General features: G+C 40.0%; 1 protein-coding gene and 1 pseudogene across 3 annotated transcripts in view; one reads left to right on the top strand and one right to left on the bottom strand.

Annotated features, from left to right (window-relative positions):
- FAF2 (Fas associated factor family member 2) overlaps positions 1–21,947 on the top strand; it is a 70,647-nt gene that overhangs the window by 16,932 nt on the left and 31,768 nt on the right. For 2 of the 3 annotated variants that reach the window (XM_028102695.2, XM_028102694.2), the window contains one exon: positions 21,482–21,550. In XM_028102695.2, coding sequence (XP_027958496.1) covers positions 21,482–21,550 — 69 coding nt within the window. Of the gene's footprint in view, positions 1–2,642; positions 2,714–21,481; positions 21,551–21,947 lie in introns of all 3 variants that reach the window. The other variant, XM_088023467.1, reaches the window with a different exon arrangement.
- LOC114208627 (COP9 signalosome complex subunit 8 pseudogene) lies at positions 2,583–3,364 on the bottom strand (annotated as a pseudogene).

The following is a 21,947-nucleotide window of genomic DNA, read 5'->3' as shown; positions in this document are numbered from 1 at the left end:
AATATAGAAGCTTATAATATATTTTAATCTGGAGGGCTAGTCTCCTTCGTTGCTTTTTTTCAGGGTTTTCCCAGATTTTCTTGCTTATTTGCTCTTCTAAAAGAACTTTGTGATCAACTTTTCTTTTATTAAATTTGTAAATGAATATGAGGGCGTGTGATTGACATCTATGTTGAATCTTCCTATTGAAGAACACAGTTAATTAACTCTTGGAAGTTTTTTGACAAACTGATTAGTAGTACTTACTGGCTTTTTTCCGTCCCCCCATCTTTACTTGGTAAGTACAGGTATATGTGAACAAGTTGGTTCAAGTTTGGGGTTATTTCTCCAGAAGTGTTACAAGGAAAATTTGTGTTATTAGCAGAGTAGTGTAAATTCAAATTACTCTGAATGAGTACTGCAGATATTCTTTTGGAAGCTAATCTTTGAGGTGGGTATTGATAAAGATTAATTTTGTCAATTTTCCTTTGGCTATTTGAGGGTCATTTCACATATTCAGGAACTCTAGTTGCCATTTCTACAATGTTTTTGCTTAAAATGAATAGCAAAAATATAGTAAAGTAATAAAATTGAAGGTTTGATGTTAACTGCTTCTAGTTGTGTATGTATATTCTTAAACCACCATTTGTGAGAGTGCCGAAAGTGATAGTAGAAATCATGGTGCTCGCTGAGGTGCCTGTTGGCTTTGGATTTTCCCACCAAGGAAATTTCGAAAATTTTCTCACTGTCCTGGAATATATTTAGAAGACAAGAGAAAATCGCTTCATGCTAAATATCTGGGGATTTTTTTTAAGTATTTAGTGTGTGTAAGTTCCTATTGGAATTAAAGAAATATCACAGGGATCAAAGCTATAGCTTTTTCTAACAAATTGTAATAGTGTTGTATGGTAGTATGGTGATGGATGGTAGCTACACTTGTGGGGAGCATAGGAGAATGTGTAGACTTGTTGAATCACTATGTTGTATACCTGAAACTAATATAACATTGTGTGTCAGCTATGCTTCAGAATAAATAAGTAAAAGGAATGAAGTACTGAAAAAAAAAGTTAAAGTCAAACAAAGAAATCCACTACCCTCAATTAACCCTCCAGTCTCTCTGCATTTCCTCCACCCTAGTTTACACTTTGTTTTTCCTTTGGACTATTTCAGTAACCTTATACTAGTGCCCTTAATTTCAAGTCTCCTTTTCAACTTCAGCTTTCCTACTTTGTCCAGAATAATTTTTTTTTTAAAGATTTTATTTATTTATTTGACAGACAGAGACACAGCGAGAGAGGGAACACAAGCAGGGGGAGTGGGAGAGGGAGAAGCGGGCTTCCCGTGGAGCAGGGAGCCCGACGCAGGGCTCAATCCCAGGACCCTGGGATCATGACTTGAGCCGAAGGCAGATGCTTATCGACTGACCCACCCAGGCGCCCCTGTCTGGAATAATTTTTTAACAAACATTTCATGTCACTCTCTCAAGATTTTTTATTTGCTATGCATTGATTAGAACTGCATAAATCTTTACATCTCATGATGTGACCCATACTTCACTGTCCAACCCCATAATTCTACCCTTCCCCCCGCCTTTTTAAAAGATTTTATTTTTAAGTAATCTCTACACCGAATGTGGGACTTAAATTTACAACCGTGACAAGAGTTGCATGCTTTACCCACTGAGTGGCCTAAGTGCTCCATGTCCTTTCCCTTTGTATTCTAATGACACTTTCTAGACTTTCTAGTTCCCCTAATGTAACATTCTTTTTTTTTTTGCAATTAAATATTTATTGAACAAATGCAGAATAAATGAAGCAGGGGGCTTTATTTAACCTGAAGATACAATAAAGACCTCCAGATATTTAGAGGGCATCACACAAAAGCTGAAAGACTTGTTCAGTGTTTCTCCAAAAGGCAGACCTTGAACCAAAGGATAAATATAAGCAACCAGTAGGTTGCAGAATAGTTGTACAAAGTGGATCACTTATCTTAATAGCTTCTTTGCCAATAGAATGCATTCCACCCTAGGTTTCCCTTCTTCTGAAAGGAACATTACATCTAATACTTCTCCTGAAGGTCTTAAATAGTTGCATTTTCATGGCAAGCCCTCCACTGCCAGCAATGGATGTAGTCACACTATCAGGAAAAAATCTGAAGTTCACAAACTGGTTTACTGAGGAAATGGTCTTTGGTTCCTCAGCTATCAGCATTCTGTAGGAGTGATGTTCAGGAGGTGAGGAGGAAGGAGAGCATATTCTCTGAAGGGGGTGCATCAGAAGCCCCGGCAGCTCAGATACTGGCTCTGGGGACGGTCCTCCTCAAACCCCAAATGAATCGCTCTAAGTATCAACCATCGCTGCAGATGGGAGTGTGCTGTGCGCTGGGGCAGGGACAAACAGCTGACAGCCACTGACCTCCACGAAGCAGGAGAGCTGTATTTAGAAGTCACTAGGAAATACAAACTGTGTAATACTGACGGGCTCCATCCAAACTGTCCAATATTATAAAATGAGAATTGTTTCAACAACTATTCAGCATAATGTTTAAGGACAAAATATATATAATATACTTTATATGTATTTTATCACATACTCAGCAATGCTGAGGTGCTTCATCCATCCAATAAATTGAAAATAAAAATTTTACATTTCTCTATCTGTCAGTATACAGGATTCTGAAGGTGGATCTTGAACTCAGAATGATACATCAGTTTTCGAGGAAAGCCACATAATCGGTCAGTCTGGCTAACTGCTGTTCGTTGGGGATCGGGGGCACCGGGGCAGGCTCTGATAAAGGAATAAACCAGTTAAAGGACACATCCAGGGCCCCTGTAACTGGCTTTTTGGGCATAACCATTCTTGTGGTGGAGTCCGCTTGCCATCCTTGTTCTAATACACCTTTCACGGCCTCTTCCACCGGGAGCCCGACAAAGGCAGTGACGTCGTCCGCAACGATGGAGGTGTAGGCTTGAGAGACCAGGGCGAAGGCCCTTCTCCTCGTTGCATCTCTTAAGTGCTTCCATGATTGGCTGGACCGTCTCAGACCGCTGGTGTGTGTTGATGATCGTATAGATCCCAGGGAAATCTCTCTGCCAGATTCTTTGTCCTACTGACCAAATTCCCCCAAGTTCAGAATTTGCAGATTTTAGAGCAGGTGGTATCCGTTTCCAAAGATATCTTGCATTATTCATGTCACTGTGAAGCAGATATAAAGCTAACAGCTGACCATACACTGGGGGAGTAGCAATTCCTCCAGGAGCCTCGAGCTCCTGGTTCTCGCACTGATCCAGCGACTTTTTGAAACTAAAGGCACTTTCCGCCATCACCGCCACTGGCATCTTCCCGGCTGGTCCTACCGCGGCAACCCCACGAAAGCAGACCCTAGACTGTCCCTTGGGCTGTCGTGCCCACAATTTGTAGCATTCTTTTTCATGCCTCTGTGCCTCCATACATAATCCTCCCTTGCTCTGAAACACTTCCTTCTGCTAATTTTCAGCTTGGAACTGGTGTCTTCCTTTGCATTTTCCTCTAGTCTCCTGAAAGACTTCAGGATTTGTTTACCACTGGTATATGGTCATTGTCATAATAATACAATCATGTATATGTCGTTTTACTCCACAAAGTTATTGGGGGTTGGGACTGTGATTTCTTTGATGTACTTGCTGCATGATAGATGCTGAATTAATATTTGTTGAATGAGTTGAGTAATTCACCAGAAATCTCACTTAACCAGAGCGTTTTTGTTCTAATTGTTGTTGATTTTTTTTTTCTCTCTCTCTCCCTTTATTAAAGTATCTCTAACAGTATTAAGTATCCCATTTTCAGGAGAAAGGGGAAAACAAAAAATCCACTTAATCACATTCTCATCTTTACAGCACGGTATAGGGGAAGAAGCTCCATATTAGGAGCTTGGCCATTTGAGATCTGTATGACAGTTAATCCTAGGCCTCAGTTTCCATATCTGCAAAGTGACTCTAATATTTCTAACTTTACAAGGTTGTAAGAATCAGCAAGAAAGCTGGGGCACCTGGGTGGCTCAGTTGGTTAAGCGTCTGCCTTCGGCTCAGGTCGTGATCGCAGGGTCCTGGGATTGAGTCTCATACCAGACTCTCTGCTCAGTGGGGAGCCTGCTTCTCTCTCCCCCTCTGCCTGCCGCTCTGCCTACTTGTGATCTCTCTCTCTCTCTCTCTCTGTCAAATACATAAATAAAAATCTAAAAAAAAAATAATAAAGCACATATTATAGTGCTTGGCTCATAGATGCTCAAGAATTTAATCTAAATCCTAGAACATTCAATGTTTTGAAATTGAAAAGTGATAAATTATTAACATTTTGTAACTTGACATTAGGTTAGGCTTATATGTACACACATATCTTATACATGGCAAGTTCTAGAAATGTGATTTCAAGCTATTTTGAAACATAAAATAGGGACAGATTTTGTCACTGGAGAGTGGGGAAGAAACAGGGAAGGCCAGACTCTCAGATGACTTTTGGAAGACAGGTAGGTAAAGTTTGATGCCTTGTAATGTTTCTTGTGAAGAGGAAAATAATATGTTCATGTCTCCCTAACCAACTTTTCTGCTTGACCCTGAGTAGTGCAGTCACATTAGGAAAGGTTGAATAAGGCCATAAATTTTTTCCATCTTGTAAAACTAAAACTATACAGTAGTCTCCCCTTAACCATGGGGAATACATTCCAAGGCCCCCAGTGGATGCCTGAAACTGCAGGTAGTACCAAACCCTACATAACTATAGTTTTTCTTACGTATACACACCTGATAAAGTTTAATTTATAAATTAGTCACGTTAAGAGAGTAACAATAACAATAATAAAATAGAACAATTATAACTGTCATAATAAAAATTTTGTGAATATGGTCTCTCTCAGAATACCACATTGTACTGTACTTGTGATGATGTGAGATGATAAAATGTGTACATGATGAGATGAAGTGAGGTCATTGTGATGTTGCATTAGGCTACTAATAACCTTCTGATGTGTCATCTGCTTCCAGATGGCAGTTGACTGCAGGTAACTGAAAACCACAGGTGGCGGGGGAGAACTACTCTACCCATTAAACAGTAACTCCCTCTTTTTCCCCCTCTCTGTAGCTTTTGGCATCCACTATTCTGTATGAGTTTGCTCTAGATAACTCATATAAGTAGAACCATACAGTATTTGTCTTTTTTTTTAAGATTTATTTATTTTAGAGAGCTTGTGCGCGTGCACGTGCACACACACGAGTGAGAGGGGCAGGGGGAGAGAGAATCTCAAGCAGATTCGGCACTGAGTGTGGAGCCCAATGGGGGACTCGATCTCATGACCTTCAGATCACGACCTGAGCTGAAGCCACGAGTCGGATGCTTAAATGACTGTGTCATCCAGGCGCCCCTATATTTGTCTTTTTGTGACAGGCTTGTCTCCCTTAGTGTAGTGTACTCAAAGTTTATTCATGTTGTGGTGTATTGTAGGATTTCCTTCCTTTTAAAGGCATAATAATATTTCATTGTATGCATACGCCACATTTTGTTTATCTGCTCTTGTGTCGATAGACCCTTGGGTTGTTTCCACATTTTAGCTACTGTGAATAATGCTGGTGTGAACATGAGTGTACAAGTATCTCTTCGACACTATGCTTTCCATTATTTTGGGTGTATACCCAGAAATGGAATTGCTGTATTATATGGTAATTCTTTAAATTTTTGGAGGAACACATGCTGTTTTCCACGGTTGTTTTACCATTTTACGTTACCACCCACAGTGCACAAGGATTCTAATTTCTCCACATCATCGCCAATACTTTTTATTTCCTGTTTTTTTTTTTAAAGATTTTATTTATTTATTTGACAGCACAAGCAGAGGGAGCAACAGGCAGAGGGAGAGGGAGAAGCAGGCTTCCCGTGAACATTGAGCATCAATGCCAGGACAACCCTGGGGTTATGACCTGAGCCGAGGGTAGATGCTTAACCAACTGAAACACTTAGGCGCCCCTATTTCCTGTTTTTTTTTTTTTAATAGTAGCCATCCTGTTAGGTGTGAAATGGTAGCTCATAGTTTTGATTCCCATTCCCTAATTATGTTGAACATCTTTTTGTATATTTATTGGTCATTTGTATATCTTTGGAGAAATGTCTATTCAAGTCCTTTGCCCATTTTTGAATGAGGTTGGTTGTTTTTTTGTTGTTGAGTTTTAAGAATTCTCTGTATAGTCTGGATATTAATCCCTTATCAAATACATGATTTTCAGGGGTGTCTGGGTGGCTCAGTCAGTTGGGCGTCTGTCTTCGGCTCAGGTCACAATCTCACGGTCCTGGGATCGAGCCCTGTGTTGGGCTCCTTGCTCAGTGGGGAGTCTGCTTCTCCCTCTGCCCCTCGCCCTGTTGGTGTGCCCTCTCTCTCTCTCTCTCTCTCTCGCAAATAAATAATCAATCTTGTAAAATAAATACATGATTTGCAAATATTTCTTCCCATTGTATGTATTGTCTTTTTACTCTGTCCATAGTATATTTTGATGCACAAATTTTTAAAATTATTTTTAAAGATTTTGTCTATTTGAGAGAGTGAGAGAGCACAAGCAGAGGGGAGAGGGAGAAGCAGGCTGCCCCCACTCAGCTGGGAACCTGACGTGGGGCTTGATCCCAGGACCCTGGGATCATGACCTGAGCCAAAGGCAGACGCTTAACCCACTGAGCCACACAGGAGCCCAAATTTTTAAAATTTTCATGAGGTCCACTTTGTTTATCTTTGGTAGCCCTTGCCTTTGGTGTAATATCCAAGAAACCATTGCCAAATCCAGTGTTGGGAAGCTTTTGTCCTGTTTTCTTATAAGAATTTTATTTTAGGTCTTATTTTAGGTCATGGATCTATTTTGAGTTAATTTTTATATATGGTGTTAGGTAAATGAGTAGGAAGAACACACTCCTGTATTCTCACACTGTAACCACACTCACCGTACCTCTGACACTAGATGTATGAGGTTTCCATACATCAAGCAATTCTAGATTCAGTTCAGTTCAGTTCTCACGCTACTTGGAATTAGCGTCAGATCCCGTGAGTTCATGACTCAGTTCCACAAGACTGCCCCTTTTAAAATGCCAATTACAGGGGCGCCTGGGTGGCTCATTCGTTAAGTGTCTGCTTTTGGCTCAGGTCATGATCCCAGGGTCCTGGGATCAAGCCCCGCATCGGGCTCCCTGCTCAGTGGGGAGCATGCCTCTCCCTCTCCCACTCCCCCTGCTTGTGTTCCCTCTCTTGCTGTGTCTCTCTCTGTCAAATAAATAAAAAATCTTAAAAAAAAAAATAAAATGCCAATCACAGGTCTCCCAGACCAGCTATAATTGGGGTTCCCATGACCTCTTCTTTGGGGTTGATAATTTGTTAGAATGGTGCACAGAACTCAGGGAAACACTTTTGTTTACTGGTTTCTTAGAAAGGATATAATAAAGGATACAGAAGAATAGCCAGATGAAGAGATACATAGGGCAAAGTCCAGAAGGGTCCTAAATTCAGGAGCTTCTGTCCCTATGGAGTTGGGGTGCATCACCCTCCCCACTTGTTAATGTGTTCAGTAACTCAGAAACTCTCTGGACCTCATTCTGTTGGGGTTTTTATGGAGGCTTCATCGTGTGGGTATGATTATTGATGCCATTTCCAGCTTCTCTTCCTTCTCTTAGAGAATGGGGAGTGGGACTGAAAATTTCAAGCTTCTAATAATGGCTTGGTCTGTCTGGTGAGCAGTCCGTATCCAGGAGCTCACTGGGATCACCTCATTAAAACAAAAGATGCTGCCTACTATCCAGGAAATTACAAGGGATTTAGGGTATCTCTGCCAGGAACCAAGGTCAAAGACCAAATATTAGAACAAAAGATGTTCCTAGTGCTCTTATCACTTAGGAATTACAGGGGTTTTAGGAGCTGTGTGTCAGGAACTAGGGGTGGTGGATCTCTCTCTCTCTCTCTCTCTCTCTCTCTCTCTCTCTCTTCACAGTAAGAGTCCCACTTCATTCGTTTGCATGTGGATATCCAGTGTTCCAGCACTATTTGTTTTTTTTTTTCCCCCAGCACTATTTGTTGAAAAGACTGTTCTTTCCTCACTGAATGATCTTGGCACCCTTGTCAAAATCATTTCACCTAATATGCATTGTTTTACTTCTGGGCTCTATTATCCCATTGGTCTATATGTCTGTCTTTGTGCCAGTCCCACACTGTTTTGATTACTGTAGCTTTGTAGTAAGTTTTGAAATCAGAAAATGTGAGTCCTTTAGTTCTGTTCTTCTTTTACAAGATTGTTTTGGCTATTTGGGATCCCTTGAGATTCCATATGAATTTTAGGATTGGTTTTTCTATTTCTCCAAAAAATAAGTCATTGGAATTTTGATAGGTATTGCTTTGAATCTGTAGATCACTTTGGGTAGTATTGACATTTTAACATAGTTGTCTTCCAATCCATGAAAACTGAATGTCTTTTCATCCATGTAGATCTTTTTAAATTTCTTTCACCAATGTTTTGTAGTTTTCTTTCAACTCCTTAGTTAATTCCTAATATTTTACTCTTGAATTTTTTTGTTATCATAAATGGAATTGTTTCTTAATTTCCTATTTATTTATTTATATTTGAGGGAAAGAGAGTGGGTGTGGGAAGGAACAGAAGGAGAGGCAGAGAGAATCTTTTTTTTTTTTTAAGATTTTATTTATGGTCAGAGAGAGAGCATGCACGTGCATAAGCAGGGGGAGTGGCAGGCAGAGGGAGAGGGAGAAGCAGGCTCTCTGCTGAACGGGAGCCCAATGCGTGTCTCAATCCCAGGACCCTGGGATGATGACCTGAGCCAAAGGCAGACGCTTAATTGACTGAGCCACCCAGGTGCCCCTGGGAGAGAGAATCTTAAGCAGGCTTCATGCTCAGTGCAGAGGCTGACATGAGGCTGTATCTTACAACCCTGAGATCATGACCTGAGTCGAAATCAAGAGTTGGTCGCTTAGCCAATGGAGACACCCAGGCACCCCTTAATTTCCTTTTTAGGTTGTTCATTGTTAGTGTAAAGAAATACAACTGAAATTTGTGTTGACTTCGTATCTTGCTACTTTGTTGAATTCATTTAATGGTTCTAACAGGGTTTTTGGGGGGGTTTTTTGGTGGAATCCTTAGGTTTTTTGTTGTTTTTTTTTAATTAGAGAGAGCATGAGCAGGGGTGGGGAAGGGCAGACAGAGAGGGAGAAACAGACTCCCCACTGAGCAGGAAGGCCGATGCGGGACTCCATCCCAGGACCCGGGGATCGTGACCTGAGCCGAAGGCACACTCCTAACCGACTGAGCCACCCAGGCGCCCTAGGGGTTTTCTACACATAAAAAATTATGTCCTGATAGACTTAAAACCAGATGTCATACACAGTATCTTCTCCAACCACAACTAGGTGAAGTTAGAAATGAATAACAAGTAAAACTGGAAAATCACGGGTGCCTGGGTGGCTCAGATGGTTAAGCGTCTGCCTTCGGCTCAGGTCATGATCCCAGGGTCTTGGGATCGAGTCCCGCATTGGGCTCCCTGCTCCTTGGGAGCCTGCTTCTCCCTTTGCTTCTCTCTCTCTCTCTCTCTCTCTGTCTCTCATGAATAAATAAATAAAATCTTTAAAAAAAAGATGTCTGCAGCTCAACATTTAAAAAAAAACCGGAAAATTCACAAATTTGTGTAGATTAAACAACACAGTTTAAAAAGATTTATTCATTTATTAGAGAGTGAGTAGGGGAGGGGCAGATGGAGAGGGAGAGAGAAACGCAAGCAGACTCCGTGCTGAGCGGGGGAGACCCATGCAGGGCTTGATCTCATGACCCTGAGATCAGACCTGGGTGCCCCTAAACAACATACTTTTGAACAACCAATGGACAAATTCCTAGAAACATAAGATCTTCCAGGACTTTAAAAAAAAAATCTATCAGGACTAAATCACAAAGAAATATAAAATCTAAATAGACCTATCACTAATAAGGAGATTGAATCTATAATAAAAAAACTCCTGACAAAAGCCTTGTGCCTGATGGCTTCGCTGGTAAATTTTCCCAACCATATAAAGAAGTAATTCCAGGGGCGTCTGGCTGGCTCAGTCGGAAGAGCATTGTGGCTCTTGATCTCAGGTATGTGAATTGGTGCCCCACATTGGGTGTAGAGTTTACTTAAAAACAAAATTTTAAAAAAGAACTAATTTCAGTCCTTCTCAAAATTTTCCAAAAAGTTTTGGAAATTTTGGAAATTTCCACTTTAGTAACTCATTGTGTGAGGCCAGCATTACTTTGATACCAAAGCCAGATAAAGACACAGCAAGAAGACTAGAGACCATTATCTCTTGTGAACATTAATGCAGAAATCCTCAACAAAGTACTAGCAACCTGAATTTAGCAGCATATTTAAAGGATTATACACCAGGACCAAGTAGGTTTTATTCCTGGAATGCAATAGCTGTTCAAAGTATGAAAATCTATCAGTGTAATTCCCCAGCTTGACAGAATGATGGGGAAAAGTCCATATGATCATCTCATTCAATGTACAAATAAAATGTCTTTTTGTTTTTTTCTTTTTAAAATTTTATTTATTTGTCAGAGAGAGAGAGGGAGAGAGAGAACAAGCAGGCGGAGCGGCAGGCAGAAGGAGAAGCAGGCTCCCCGCCCAGCAAGGAGCCCGATGCGGGACTTAATCCTAGGACCCTGGGATCATGACCGGAGCCGAAGGCAGACGCTCAATCGACTGAGCCACCCAGGCGTCCCACAAATGTTTTTTTCTCGTCCACATGAAACTAAGTTTTATGATGACATTCTCATTTTTAATGTTTCCTTCATGTTTTTTTATAATAATAGCTGAATTGAGCATTGTATACTTAATCTTTACAACCCAGTGAGTTAACCACTGTTTTTATTTGTTTTACAAAGACATAAACTGAACCTCAGAATGATGCCTAAGGTTACCAAGCTAGTTAGCAGTAGAATAGAATAAAGTGTTATTGAAGACTCTGGTATACTCTAACTTCCCAACAAAGATCAACCACTTATTCTACCTACTTCTAATTGCTTGGATTAAGAATATTGTGGATTTCTTTTTGGAAATGTTCACTCATGTGGTATTTTAATGTAGATTGAAATATTTGCACATAAAACATCCTGTATACTGTCATTGTATCCGATCAGTTTTCAAATATTTAAAAATCTACTTGGGCAGTTAGGATTATATCTTGATTCACATGGGCCATTTGGTTTGACATCCAGTGATGGTCTCTAATCTGTGGTTCCCAAGCCAGTTCTACAGGAAAGCTTCTCAATGGATATAAATAGTGTTCTTTTAAAATAGACCTTTCCCTATGTACAGTTGTGAAGTTAATTTTCTTTTTACCTAAAAGCAAGACATTTAAAAGATGTATTAGGAATTTCCAAAAAGGGGATTTTGGTATGCAGCATTTTCTAGGCTTCTTTGACACCAAACCCTTTGTTCATAGAACAAAACTATACCAGTAAATTGTTGACTCTAGGCATAAAGGAGAACAATTTTACATACACCTGTGAGCTGATATTTAGCTACCAATAAGTATAATTAAGAAAGAAGGGGCCATGGGTGCCTGGCTGGCTCAGTCGGTAGAACATGTGACTCTTGATTTCAGGCTTGTGGGTTGGAGCCCCACATTGGGTGTAGAGGTTACTTAAAAAAATAAAGTCTTTACGATGGACTCTGAGAAACGGACTGGGGGTTCTAGAGGGGAGGGGGGTGGGGGGATGGGTTAGCCTGGTGATGGGTATTGAGGAGGGCACATTCTGCGTGGAGCACTGGGTGTTACGCACAAACAATGAATCATGGAACACTACATCAAAAACTAATGATGTAATGTATGGTGATTAACATAATAAAAAATTTAAAAAAAAATAAAGTCTTTAAAAAAAAGAAAGAAAGAAATGACCAGGAACACAAAGACCAGACAGTTCTGCCACCCAGATGCTCTGTAACTTGGGAAAGCTTTTTCACATCGCTAAGCCTCAGTTTCCTTTTGTGCAAAATGAGGGGTTGAATTACTCTCTTCAGTTATTTAAAAAAAATTATTTATTTATTTATTTGTCAGAGAGCACGTGAACGTGCGCAAGCAGGGGGAGCAGCAGGCAGCGGCAGCGGGAGAGGGAGAAGCAGACTCCCTGCTAAGCCCAAGCTGAAGGCAGATGCTTAACCGACTGAACTACCCAGGTGTCCCTACTGTCTTCGATTTATCTTTAATCCTTAATGTGAAAATTAGAAACATTCCAGATATGTTCAAAAATTTTTTTTGAAATTTTCTGAATTGAGAATTTTTGAAAATTTGTTTTCTAAAATGAATTAGTCAAATGATAATGGGAGGACAGCGTGGCATAAGAAGCAACCTGCACTTTGGATGTAGTTATTCTAGGTTTTAGTCTCAGTTCTACCACTTGTTATTATTCCTAGGCAAGGTTATTCTTAGACAAGTTACCTAACCTCTTGAACCCTTGGCTTTCTTAGTAGTGAAAATGAGGGCTTTATTACTTACAGTGCCTGTTACGTAGTGATAGGTGCTTAGTAAATGGGAGCTGCTGGTATTTAAGAGAGTTCAGTAATTAAATGTGAATAATAAAGATCTGAGTGTAAGAGTTTTAAAGATCAGAGGCCGTGTGTGATTGCTTCCTGAAGGGACCTCAAATTCCCTTTCTCCTGCTACTACCAGAGAGGGCATATTGCTTACTGCTTAAAGCAAAAGAATTTCTGTAGTAGGAAGGAGGGAACAAAGATCACTGAGTTTTGCCAAGTTTCTCTCTGGGAATAACTGAAAACAAGTTAAAATATCCATCCCCAGCAACCTAGAGCCAACAATCCAATTGGAATTTAGAGAGTACTTAAATATCAACTGAGATTTCATATCAACCTCCTACAGTGTCTGTTAGTATTAACAGGTGAGGTGTAGGAAGAGAAACACTTCCTAGGAAAGCACTGTAGTGATTACGCTTGGGTAATCTAGAGTGTTACCTAAGCCCTATCCAGATAGTTGAATGAGACATCTAGTTAAAACACTACACCATTTATTGTTTGTGATACCTTCCTTGAATCTTTTTTCTTAGATAGGTCAAGGATTACTATTTTGTTTGTTTGTTTTATTTGCTAGAGAGAGAGAGCATAGGTGAGAAAGAGTGAGCGAGAGTACAAGCAGGGGGAGCTGCAGGCAGAGGGAGAAGCAGACTCCCTGCTGAGCAAGGAGCCTGATGCTGGGACTGGATCCTAGGACACCGGGATCATGACCTGAGCTGAAGGCAGCCGCCTAACCGACCGAGCCACCCAGGAGTCCCAAGGATTACTATTTTGGAAGTGGGTTGCCAAGGGGCATTGCCATACAGTTGTCTTCTGACTTGGGAGAGGAAGTTAGACCAAGGATAGAATAAGAGAAGGTTATAGAATAGTCCACACACTTTCCTCCAGTTTTCCCAATGCATCTTGCTAGTGAGAGATTGGTTGGGGTTCAGGGTATTTTTTGCCCTAAAGATATATACCTTTCTCCTTCTAATGCTATAAATCAATTACACCTCTGTGTAAATTGCTGTAATTAACGCAGTATTATCCTGAATCCTTAGGAGGGCAGTTAATGGAAGGGGAGTTAGCACTGAGAGGAGGAGGAAGGAAGGAAAGATCATCTTGGAGCAAGGCCTGTATCTCAGTAAGACAGACCTGGATGCACCTTCCCAATAGGGGATTTGTAGTAGCAGTTGACATTAGATGCTGGCCCTGGGAGATTAGAGGAAGAAAGTGCATTTTCAAACTGCATTTTGGCAGTATGTATCAAGAACTTTAAAAATTATGTATATTACTTGGCTCGTAATTTTAATAGAATCCTAAAGGGGGAAATTCTAAATACAGAGAAACTTTTTAAGCAAAAATGTTCATCAGAGTGCTATTTTAATAGTGGAAAATCAGAAGCAATTTTAACATCTATATGTAAATTGCTTTGGCCAATTGGAATATTATATGACTAATGGTTACTTAATGTATTAAGAGTGCTCAAAATTGTATGTATCAAGGAAAGCGGAATCTCACAGGGAAGAGAAAATACAGAAAGCTCCTTACCTGGTGACTGTAAGCAGTGATGTGGGAGGTGGGGATGGTTAGTGGAAAGGGAGGAGTGGAGGAGGGATTGGTTCCCAAGCCAGGAGAGAAAACATCAGAAGAGTCCTACGAAGATCAAAAAAGCAAAGGTGGATGGATTCTTCTCAAATGCTTATAGTGTAGAAAAGAAGCAAAGCCCATTAACCAGTTCCCCCTATAATTAAAAGTTTCGATGGATGTTGAATCAAAAACCCCAAATCCAGGGGCGCCTGGGTGGCTCAGTTGGTTAAGCATCTGACTCTTGATTTCGGCTCAGGTCATGATCTCAGGATCTCCACCTCATGTCAGACTCTGCACTTAGCGGAGAGTCTGCTTTTCTTCCTCTCTCTCTCTCCCTCTGCCCCTTCCCCCAACTCAAGCATGCTCTCTCTCTCAAATAAATAAGTCTTTTAAAAAAACCACTTTGCTTTATCAGAAGTAAATTTTTCTTACAAAGATACGCAAAATTATTTCAACAGTTTTCTCATTCTTAGTAAATGACACTATCATCCCTCCACTTAAGCTTGAGTTCATCTTAGTATTTCTTTTCCACCCCCATATATTTATCAGTCAATCCTTTTGGCTCTAGCTTTACAATATACCCCAAATCTGTCCTCTTCTTTCCCTTTTAACTGCTACGATCCTATTCTAAACTACCATTTTCTTACCCTTCGACTTCTGTATAGTCTTTTAGCTGGTGTTTTGCTCTCCTTCATGCCCTCTGCAATTCTTCCCACAGCCAGAATGACTTTTTAAAAAATCTACATATGGTCATGACACTCCTGCTGAACTTAGAATTAAAGCTCTTGGTTACTGATTCTCAACCTTGTACAATAGAATCACCTGGAAGTTCCCACTCCCTAGGAAAAAATTTATGCCGAGGCTTCATTTTCAGTCTGATTAAGTTGCTTGGGGTAGAGGCCTAGGCATCTGTAGATTTCCCACAGATACTTCTGATGTGCAAGCAAAGCTTAGAAATACCACCCTAGATGAATGTTCTCTCCTCTGCCTTCTCAGACCTTATCTGCCAGCTTTCCAAATTTGTTCTGCCTCAGAAGTGTCCCCCCACTTTTGTTTTTTCACTTTCGAGTAAACTTTTGACTTCAGAATTAGATTTACAGAGAAGTTGGAAAAAGAGTACACAAACTTCCCATATCCCCTGCATTCAGTGTTCCTTATTAACATGTTACATTATTTGGTACTTTTGTTATAATTAATGCCAGTATCGGTATATTATTATTAACTAAAGTCCATACTTTAATCAGATTCCTTTAGTTTTTACCTAATGTTCTTTTTCTGTTCCAGGATCCCATCTAGGATACCACATTACACTTAGTAGCTAAGTTTCCTTGGGCTCCTCTTGGCTGTCACAGTTTCTCAGACTTTGTTTTTGATGGTCTTGACAGGTTTTGGGAGTACTAGTCAGGTATTTTGTAGAATGTCCCTCAGTTGGGATTTGTCTGATTTTTTTTCATGATTAGGCAAGGGTTATGGATTTTTGGAAGGAAGACCACAGAGGTAAAGTGCTTTATTATTATAGCTTATCAAGGGTCCATAATGTCAACACTGTTTATCACCATTGACATTGACTTGATTACCTGGTTGTGGTAGTGTTGGGTTTCCCCACTATAAAGTTAGTCTTTTCCTCTCCTTTTCCATACTGTACTCTTTGGAAGAAAGTCACGGCACACAGCTCACACTTAAGGAGTAGAGAGTTATGTTCTACCTCCTTGAAGGCGTAGTATCTACACAATTATTTGGAGTTGTTTTGCACAGGATATTTGTCTATTCTCCCCCATTTATTTATTCAGTTTTGTATTTATATGGACTCATGGATGTTTATTTTGTATTATAATCCATGACTGTTTTGTTACTCAAATTGTACCATCTTTGGCTACTGGTAGCTCTTTGAGTTGACTCCTTGATAGACCCCCATCATTGTGGGGTTCTTTTGGGCACTTCCTTACTTTCTGGCACTAGGAGATTCTCTAGGCTCATCTTGTGTATTTCCTGCCCTAGTCCTAGGATCACCTATTTTTCCAAGGAACCTGGTCCCTTTTTTTGGAGAAAGGTGTTAGCAACCAAAATCTGGGCGTTACGTGTGCTTGTTACTGGGGTGTGTATTACTGCTTCTAGGTTTTCTCAGCTGATGGAGCAAGGACATACATGTGTATATACTAAGCCAATGATTTCTCTTTGTAACCATTCTATATTAAGCTAAACATGAGTTGATTCAGATGTCTCCAACTCTAATCCGTTACCACATGGATCATTCTAGCCTTTTCCCCTGGGTTATCTGTAACTTCCCACTTCAACACTGAGAAAACTGACCCTCCCCCCTCTGTTTACTTAATTGTTCAGTTCCTGTATATGTCAATAGATTTAGTGGCTTCAGAATTAACACCCTATGGCAAACACCTTTATCTACTGGAGAACAGCACTTACGTGCAGTTTCTTTTGCCTTTAGTCTTAGAGACTCCGCTCATTTCCACAGCTACTTAGGTTCACACCTTTCCCTTTCATCCCCTTCAGTGAGGTTGTTTCATATATTTATAATACAATTAGATTCTTTTGTCATAAGCTGTGTTCCATCCTAGGATCCTCTGACCTTTTAAATGATTTTTTAAATTTACATGCATTAAGATTCACTCTGCTATGAAGTTCCATGGGTTTTGCAAATGTATAGTGTCATATATCCATTTGAGTTTTTACCTTTGTTGCCCTGCCTAGAATACTCTTCCTGCATGTGTTTCCATGGCTGAACCCTTATCTTTCATCAGCTTTCTGCTGAAATGTAAGCTCTTGTAGAGGCTTTCCTTGAACACTCAATCCAAAGGAATCCCCTAGCCTAAAAATGTGTTCATTTATTTGCTCTGTGTGTGTGGTTTGTTTTTATCAGTCTGCCTCTGGTAAGATATAAACTTAATGAAAACAGGAACTGTATTTGTATCCTGGATATCTAGAATACTGGGTCAGTGAACATTTGTTGATAGATGAATAAATAGTCCTGCCTAGGTGTGTCCAGAATTCCTTATTACTAGTGCATGGTTTTAGTACTCATAGTAGTGATAAAAGCAGGCTTGTTTAGTTGGGCTTCCAGTTCACCCTGATTCACTACTTACGAAAGAGTTTTGCTTACAAATTAGGTTAGATGTTTCAGTATATTGAAGATGTGCAAAAAAAAGTTAATAAGTGACATATAATCTCTTGTGTGTAGAACTGTACAATACCATGAATTTCCCAGCCTGGTGTACATTAGAATTCATTGAAGAGCTTTAAAAGATTCCCAGGCTTCATCTCTGACTTACCTTCAGGAAGATTCTGCAGATTTGTGTTTTTAACACCCAGCTTAACATCTAGTCAGAACTTTTGGGATTTTAAAGCCCCAGGGTATTAATATACAATGAGACCTGATGAGAATGTCTGGAGGATTTCAGTTTATAGCGGCAGTTATCAAAGCTTATACATATAGGTCTTTTTAATTTGGACTAACTTTTTCTGTAACTTTTTAGGTCCTTCCTGTGTGCTATAGATATATGCTAGACACTGCTCTCAAGGAGCTTATGTCCTCTGATAAGGCAATAGAGTATAAATAATTGTAGTAGAAGGTAGAAAATAATAGGTACATAACGGGGTGCCTGGGTGGCTCAGTCGTTAAGCGTCTGCCTTCGGCTCAGGTCATGATCCCAAGGTCCTGGGATCAAGCCCCACATTGGGCTCCCTGCTCCGTGGGAGGCCTGCTTCTCCCTCTCCCACTCCCCCTGCTTGTGTTCCCTCTTTCGCTGTGTCTCTCTCTGTCAAATAAATAAAAATAAAATCTTAAAAAAAAATAGGTACATAAGATTGATAGAAAACAATTTAAAGCAGAGTGGCCATTCACCCTGAGAAGAAGGTAAAAGTAGAGTCTAATTCTTAAAGAGAATGTATACAGAGGAGGGGAAACCCCAGTCTTCTACAGAAGGCTGTGAGGAAATTGGAAGTTAAGGGGGGAGTCAGAAGGCAGTAGCTAAATTGATAAAAGGCCTAGAGTGGTCAGAAACTAAAGTCCAGACTGTTAGAGCTGTCAAAGCCAGTGGTTTTTGTTTTGTTTTGTTTTTTTGTTTTTTTTTTAAGAGGGCAGGGCAGGGGCAGAAGGAGAGAGAATCCTAGGTAGGCTCCACACACCCAGTGCAGAGCCTGATGTGGGGCTTGATCTCATGATCTGAGTTGGACTCTTAACCAACTGAGCCACCCAGGCACCCCAAAGCCAGTTTGTCTAATTAATAGAGCTCTAGAGTAATTAACAGAGCTTTTCAATTTTAGTTTTGAAATTTGTACAGTATTTTAAACATAATTTTTTTACTATCAAAATTTATATACTAGTGGGTTTTTTTAAAAATAAACAATTGCCAACATACCTAAATAATGCAAACTTCAGGTTTTTTGGTTTTTTTAAGATCTGGAAAGGACAACCAGTCCAAACTAAGTCCCTCATGGTACACATAAAAGAAGCTAAAATCTTTTAGAATTAAATCCTGAAGAGTTAAAATGTGTCTGGTCCATGGTTACAGGGTACAGAATCAAGGCAAGAACCTCAGGTTCCATGGGGCGCCTGGGTGGCTCAGTTGTTAAGCATCTATCTTCGGCTCAGGTCATGATCCCAGGGTCCTGGGATCAAGCCCCGCATTGGGCTCCAGCCCCGAGTTGGGCTCCCTGCTCCATGGGAAGCCTGCTTCTCCCTCTCCCACTCCCCCTGCTTATATTCCCTCTCTTGCTGTCTCTCTCTCTGTCAAATAAATAAATAAAAAATCTTTCAAAAAAAGAAAACCTCAGGCTCCTCATTCAGAAGTGCATGTTACCACATTATTGTGAGGTTGAGATCAATCTCTTTCTCCTTTTGCTTGCTGGTTGTTAAGAGGAATTTCTTTAGAATAGAGACTTTATCCTATTCATCTTTGTGTCTCTTGGGTATAGTAAGTAGGACAGAGAATAGATAATAGATATTTGTTACATGGATGGATGGATGGATTTGACTTTTGTATTAGACCTCAAAAGAAGTTTAGGATTTAGCCCTGTGGAAATTCTGGTCATTAGATGTACATATGAACTGTTAGATTTATTAAGTATTAGATACCTGAAGGGAAATAGAAAATAATCTAGAAAGCTGGGTTGGGGTCAGTGTTAATAGGAACACTTGAATGCCAAGCTAAGGGTTTTGGAATTTACTATCCAATCATCTGAAAAGTTTTGAGCAGAGGAGGAATATACATACATGCATGTACGTGTGCACACACATACACAAAATAGTTGGAGAGAGAAAATAATGATTTTGACAATTCAGTTGAAGTGTTAGAAAAGCTTGATTAAAGATGCTGGATGTGGGAATGGAAAAGTGGTTACAGATATAATACAGAAAATGGTCAGAACTTGATTGCTGATGAAGTGTGGAGTTAAGGCATAGAGTACTCAAAAATGAGGCTGAGGTTCCCGAGGTCATCTTTGCCTGTGTGTGTGTGTGTGTGTATTTAAGATTTTATTTATTTGAGAGAGAGAGAAAGAGACGAGCAGGGGGAGAGGCAGGGGGAGAGGGAGAAGCAGACTCCCCGCTGAGCCGGGAGCCTGATGTGGGTGGGGCTTAATCCTGGGACTCGGGAATCATGACCTGAGTTGAAGGCAGATGCTTAACTGAGCCACCCAGGTGCCCCTGCCTGTATATTTTGGAGAGTGGTGGTGTCATTAACACATGTGGTGGTTTTAAATGATGCCTGTGAGGTACTGATGCTACATCTGGGTGGAAATGTTGAATAGGCTATTGGAAATATGCTGCTAAACTTCAGAAGAGATGGCGGGCCCAGAGATTAAATTAGGAGTCATCTGGGTAGAAAGGGTGGTTGAAGACTAGAGATTAAACGAGATTGCCAGTGGGATGCCTGGGTGACTTAGTTGGTTAAGTGTCTGACTCCTGGTTTTGGTTCAGGTCATGATTTCAGGGTAATGAGATTGAGCCCCGTGTCGGGCTCTGTGCTCAGCATGGAGTCTGCTTCAGATTCTCTCTCCCTCTCCCTCTATCTATCTATCTATCATCTATCTATCTATAAATGAGATTGCCAGGGAGGGGGGATATAGAGAGATGAAAACCAGGGACACATCCTTAGGGAAATTCCATTTAGAGGGGTGGATGAAGAGGAGCCAGAGAAGGAACAAAGTGAAATCTGAGAACAGTCCAAGGAGAAGGGAATAGGGAAAATACTTAATCATAGGGAAACCTATGAATAACAGATTCAGTTTTACACAGTTCATATTATAAGCTAGGTTATATGCCAGTAGGTAAAATGATAAAAGTTATTGTAAGGCATTATGTTTTGCAGGAAACCTGCATTATTGTATTATTATATATTATAAACAGAATTGTTGAACATTAAAGAATATTTTGCTGGAAGCTGATACAGCCACTTTGGAAAACAGTACGGAGTTTCCTCAGAAAGTTAAAAGTAGAGCTACCCTACAACCCAGCAATTGCACTACTGGGTATTTACCCCAAAGATACAAATGAAGTGACAAGAAGGGCCTACGTACCCCAGTGTTCATAGCAGCAGTGTCCACAATAGCCAAACGGTAGAAGGAGCCAAGATGCCCTTCAACGGATGAATGGATAAAGAAGATGTGGTTTGTATATACAATGGAATAATACTCAACCATCAGAAGGGATGAATACCCATCATTTGCATCAACATGGATGGGACTGGAGGGGATTATGCTAAGTGAAATAAGTCAAGTAGAGAAAGTCCGTTATCGTATGGTTTCACTCATATGTGGAACATAAGGAATAGTATGGAGGACATTAGGAGAAGGAAGGGAAAACTGAAGGAAGGGAAATCAGAGAGGGAGACAAACCATGAGAGACTATGGACTCCAGGAAACAAACTAAGGGTTTCAAAGGGGAGGGGGTTAGGGGGATGGGTATTAAGGAGGGCACATGTTGTAATGAGCACTGGGTGTTACATGCAACTAATGAAACACTGAACAAAAACTAATGATGTACTGTATGGTGGCTAACTTAACATAAAAAAAAGAATATTTTGCTGGACCCAGTGGTTGAAGAAATCTTTAATTTTTTAAACTTCAGTTTGAGAGGAGAAATTGATTTTAATCAGTAGTCATCTTAATTGAAAACCTTGAAATTTTAAAGGGTAAGAAACTTGAATTTTTTTTTCCCTATGGGAATAATACCTGCTATAACTGACTAGATAAATTCTGAATAGTGACATTTTTACCATACTTGAACATCTGTCTTCAGTACTTTTCAGTGTAGTTTCCCAGCAGCATTCATAAGTATAAGGGGTAAAAATATCTACATATTTACTGTTGGTTTCTCCCTAAGTAACTTCTTGGTTTTTCCTTCTTTTCAGGATCTGACTGGCATAGAATCTATGGATCAATGTCGCCATACCTTGGAACAGCATAACTGGAACATAGAGGTATAGTAGGATTCATTCTGAGCTTATTTCTTTTTTCCTGGTTTGATAATGAACCAAAGATACGTATTTTTTCCAGCAGGAATCCTTTCTCTTCATAGAAATTTTTTTTTTTTTAATTTGCAACTCGTTAGTCTTTAAAAATAAATGTGTGGGAAAGAAAAATTATGATCAAAGTTTATTATAAAATTTTATAAAAGATGGTGACCAGATCCCTCTGTATAGTGCCCCTCTCTCTTATTTTTTTTCAGTGGCTCTTTGGGAAAACTTGATTTTTATATATTTGGCTTGTAACCAAATACGTTAATGTGAACTTTCTTATTACGTATTTTATAGTTTATTCTTTTGGATTTTCTAGGTAGCTGTATCATCTGCAACTCAGTGATTTCTTTTTTTCCGT

The sequence above is a fragment of the Eumetopias jubatus genome, unplaced genomic scaffold (genome assembly GCF_037043125.1).
Source record: "Eumetopias jubatus isolate StellerSeaLion01/CBP00866 unplaced genomic scaffold, mEumJub1_p1.0 scaffold_5, whole genome shotgun sequence".
NCBI classification, from domain to species: Eukaryota; Metazoa; Chordata; class Mammalia; order Carnivora; family Otariidae; genus Eumetopias; species Eumetopias jubatus.
The sequence above is the reverse complement of the archived record's forward strand: the minus strand, read 5'-3'. Positions and strand labels throughout refer to the sequence as shown.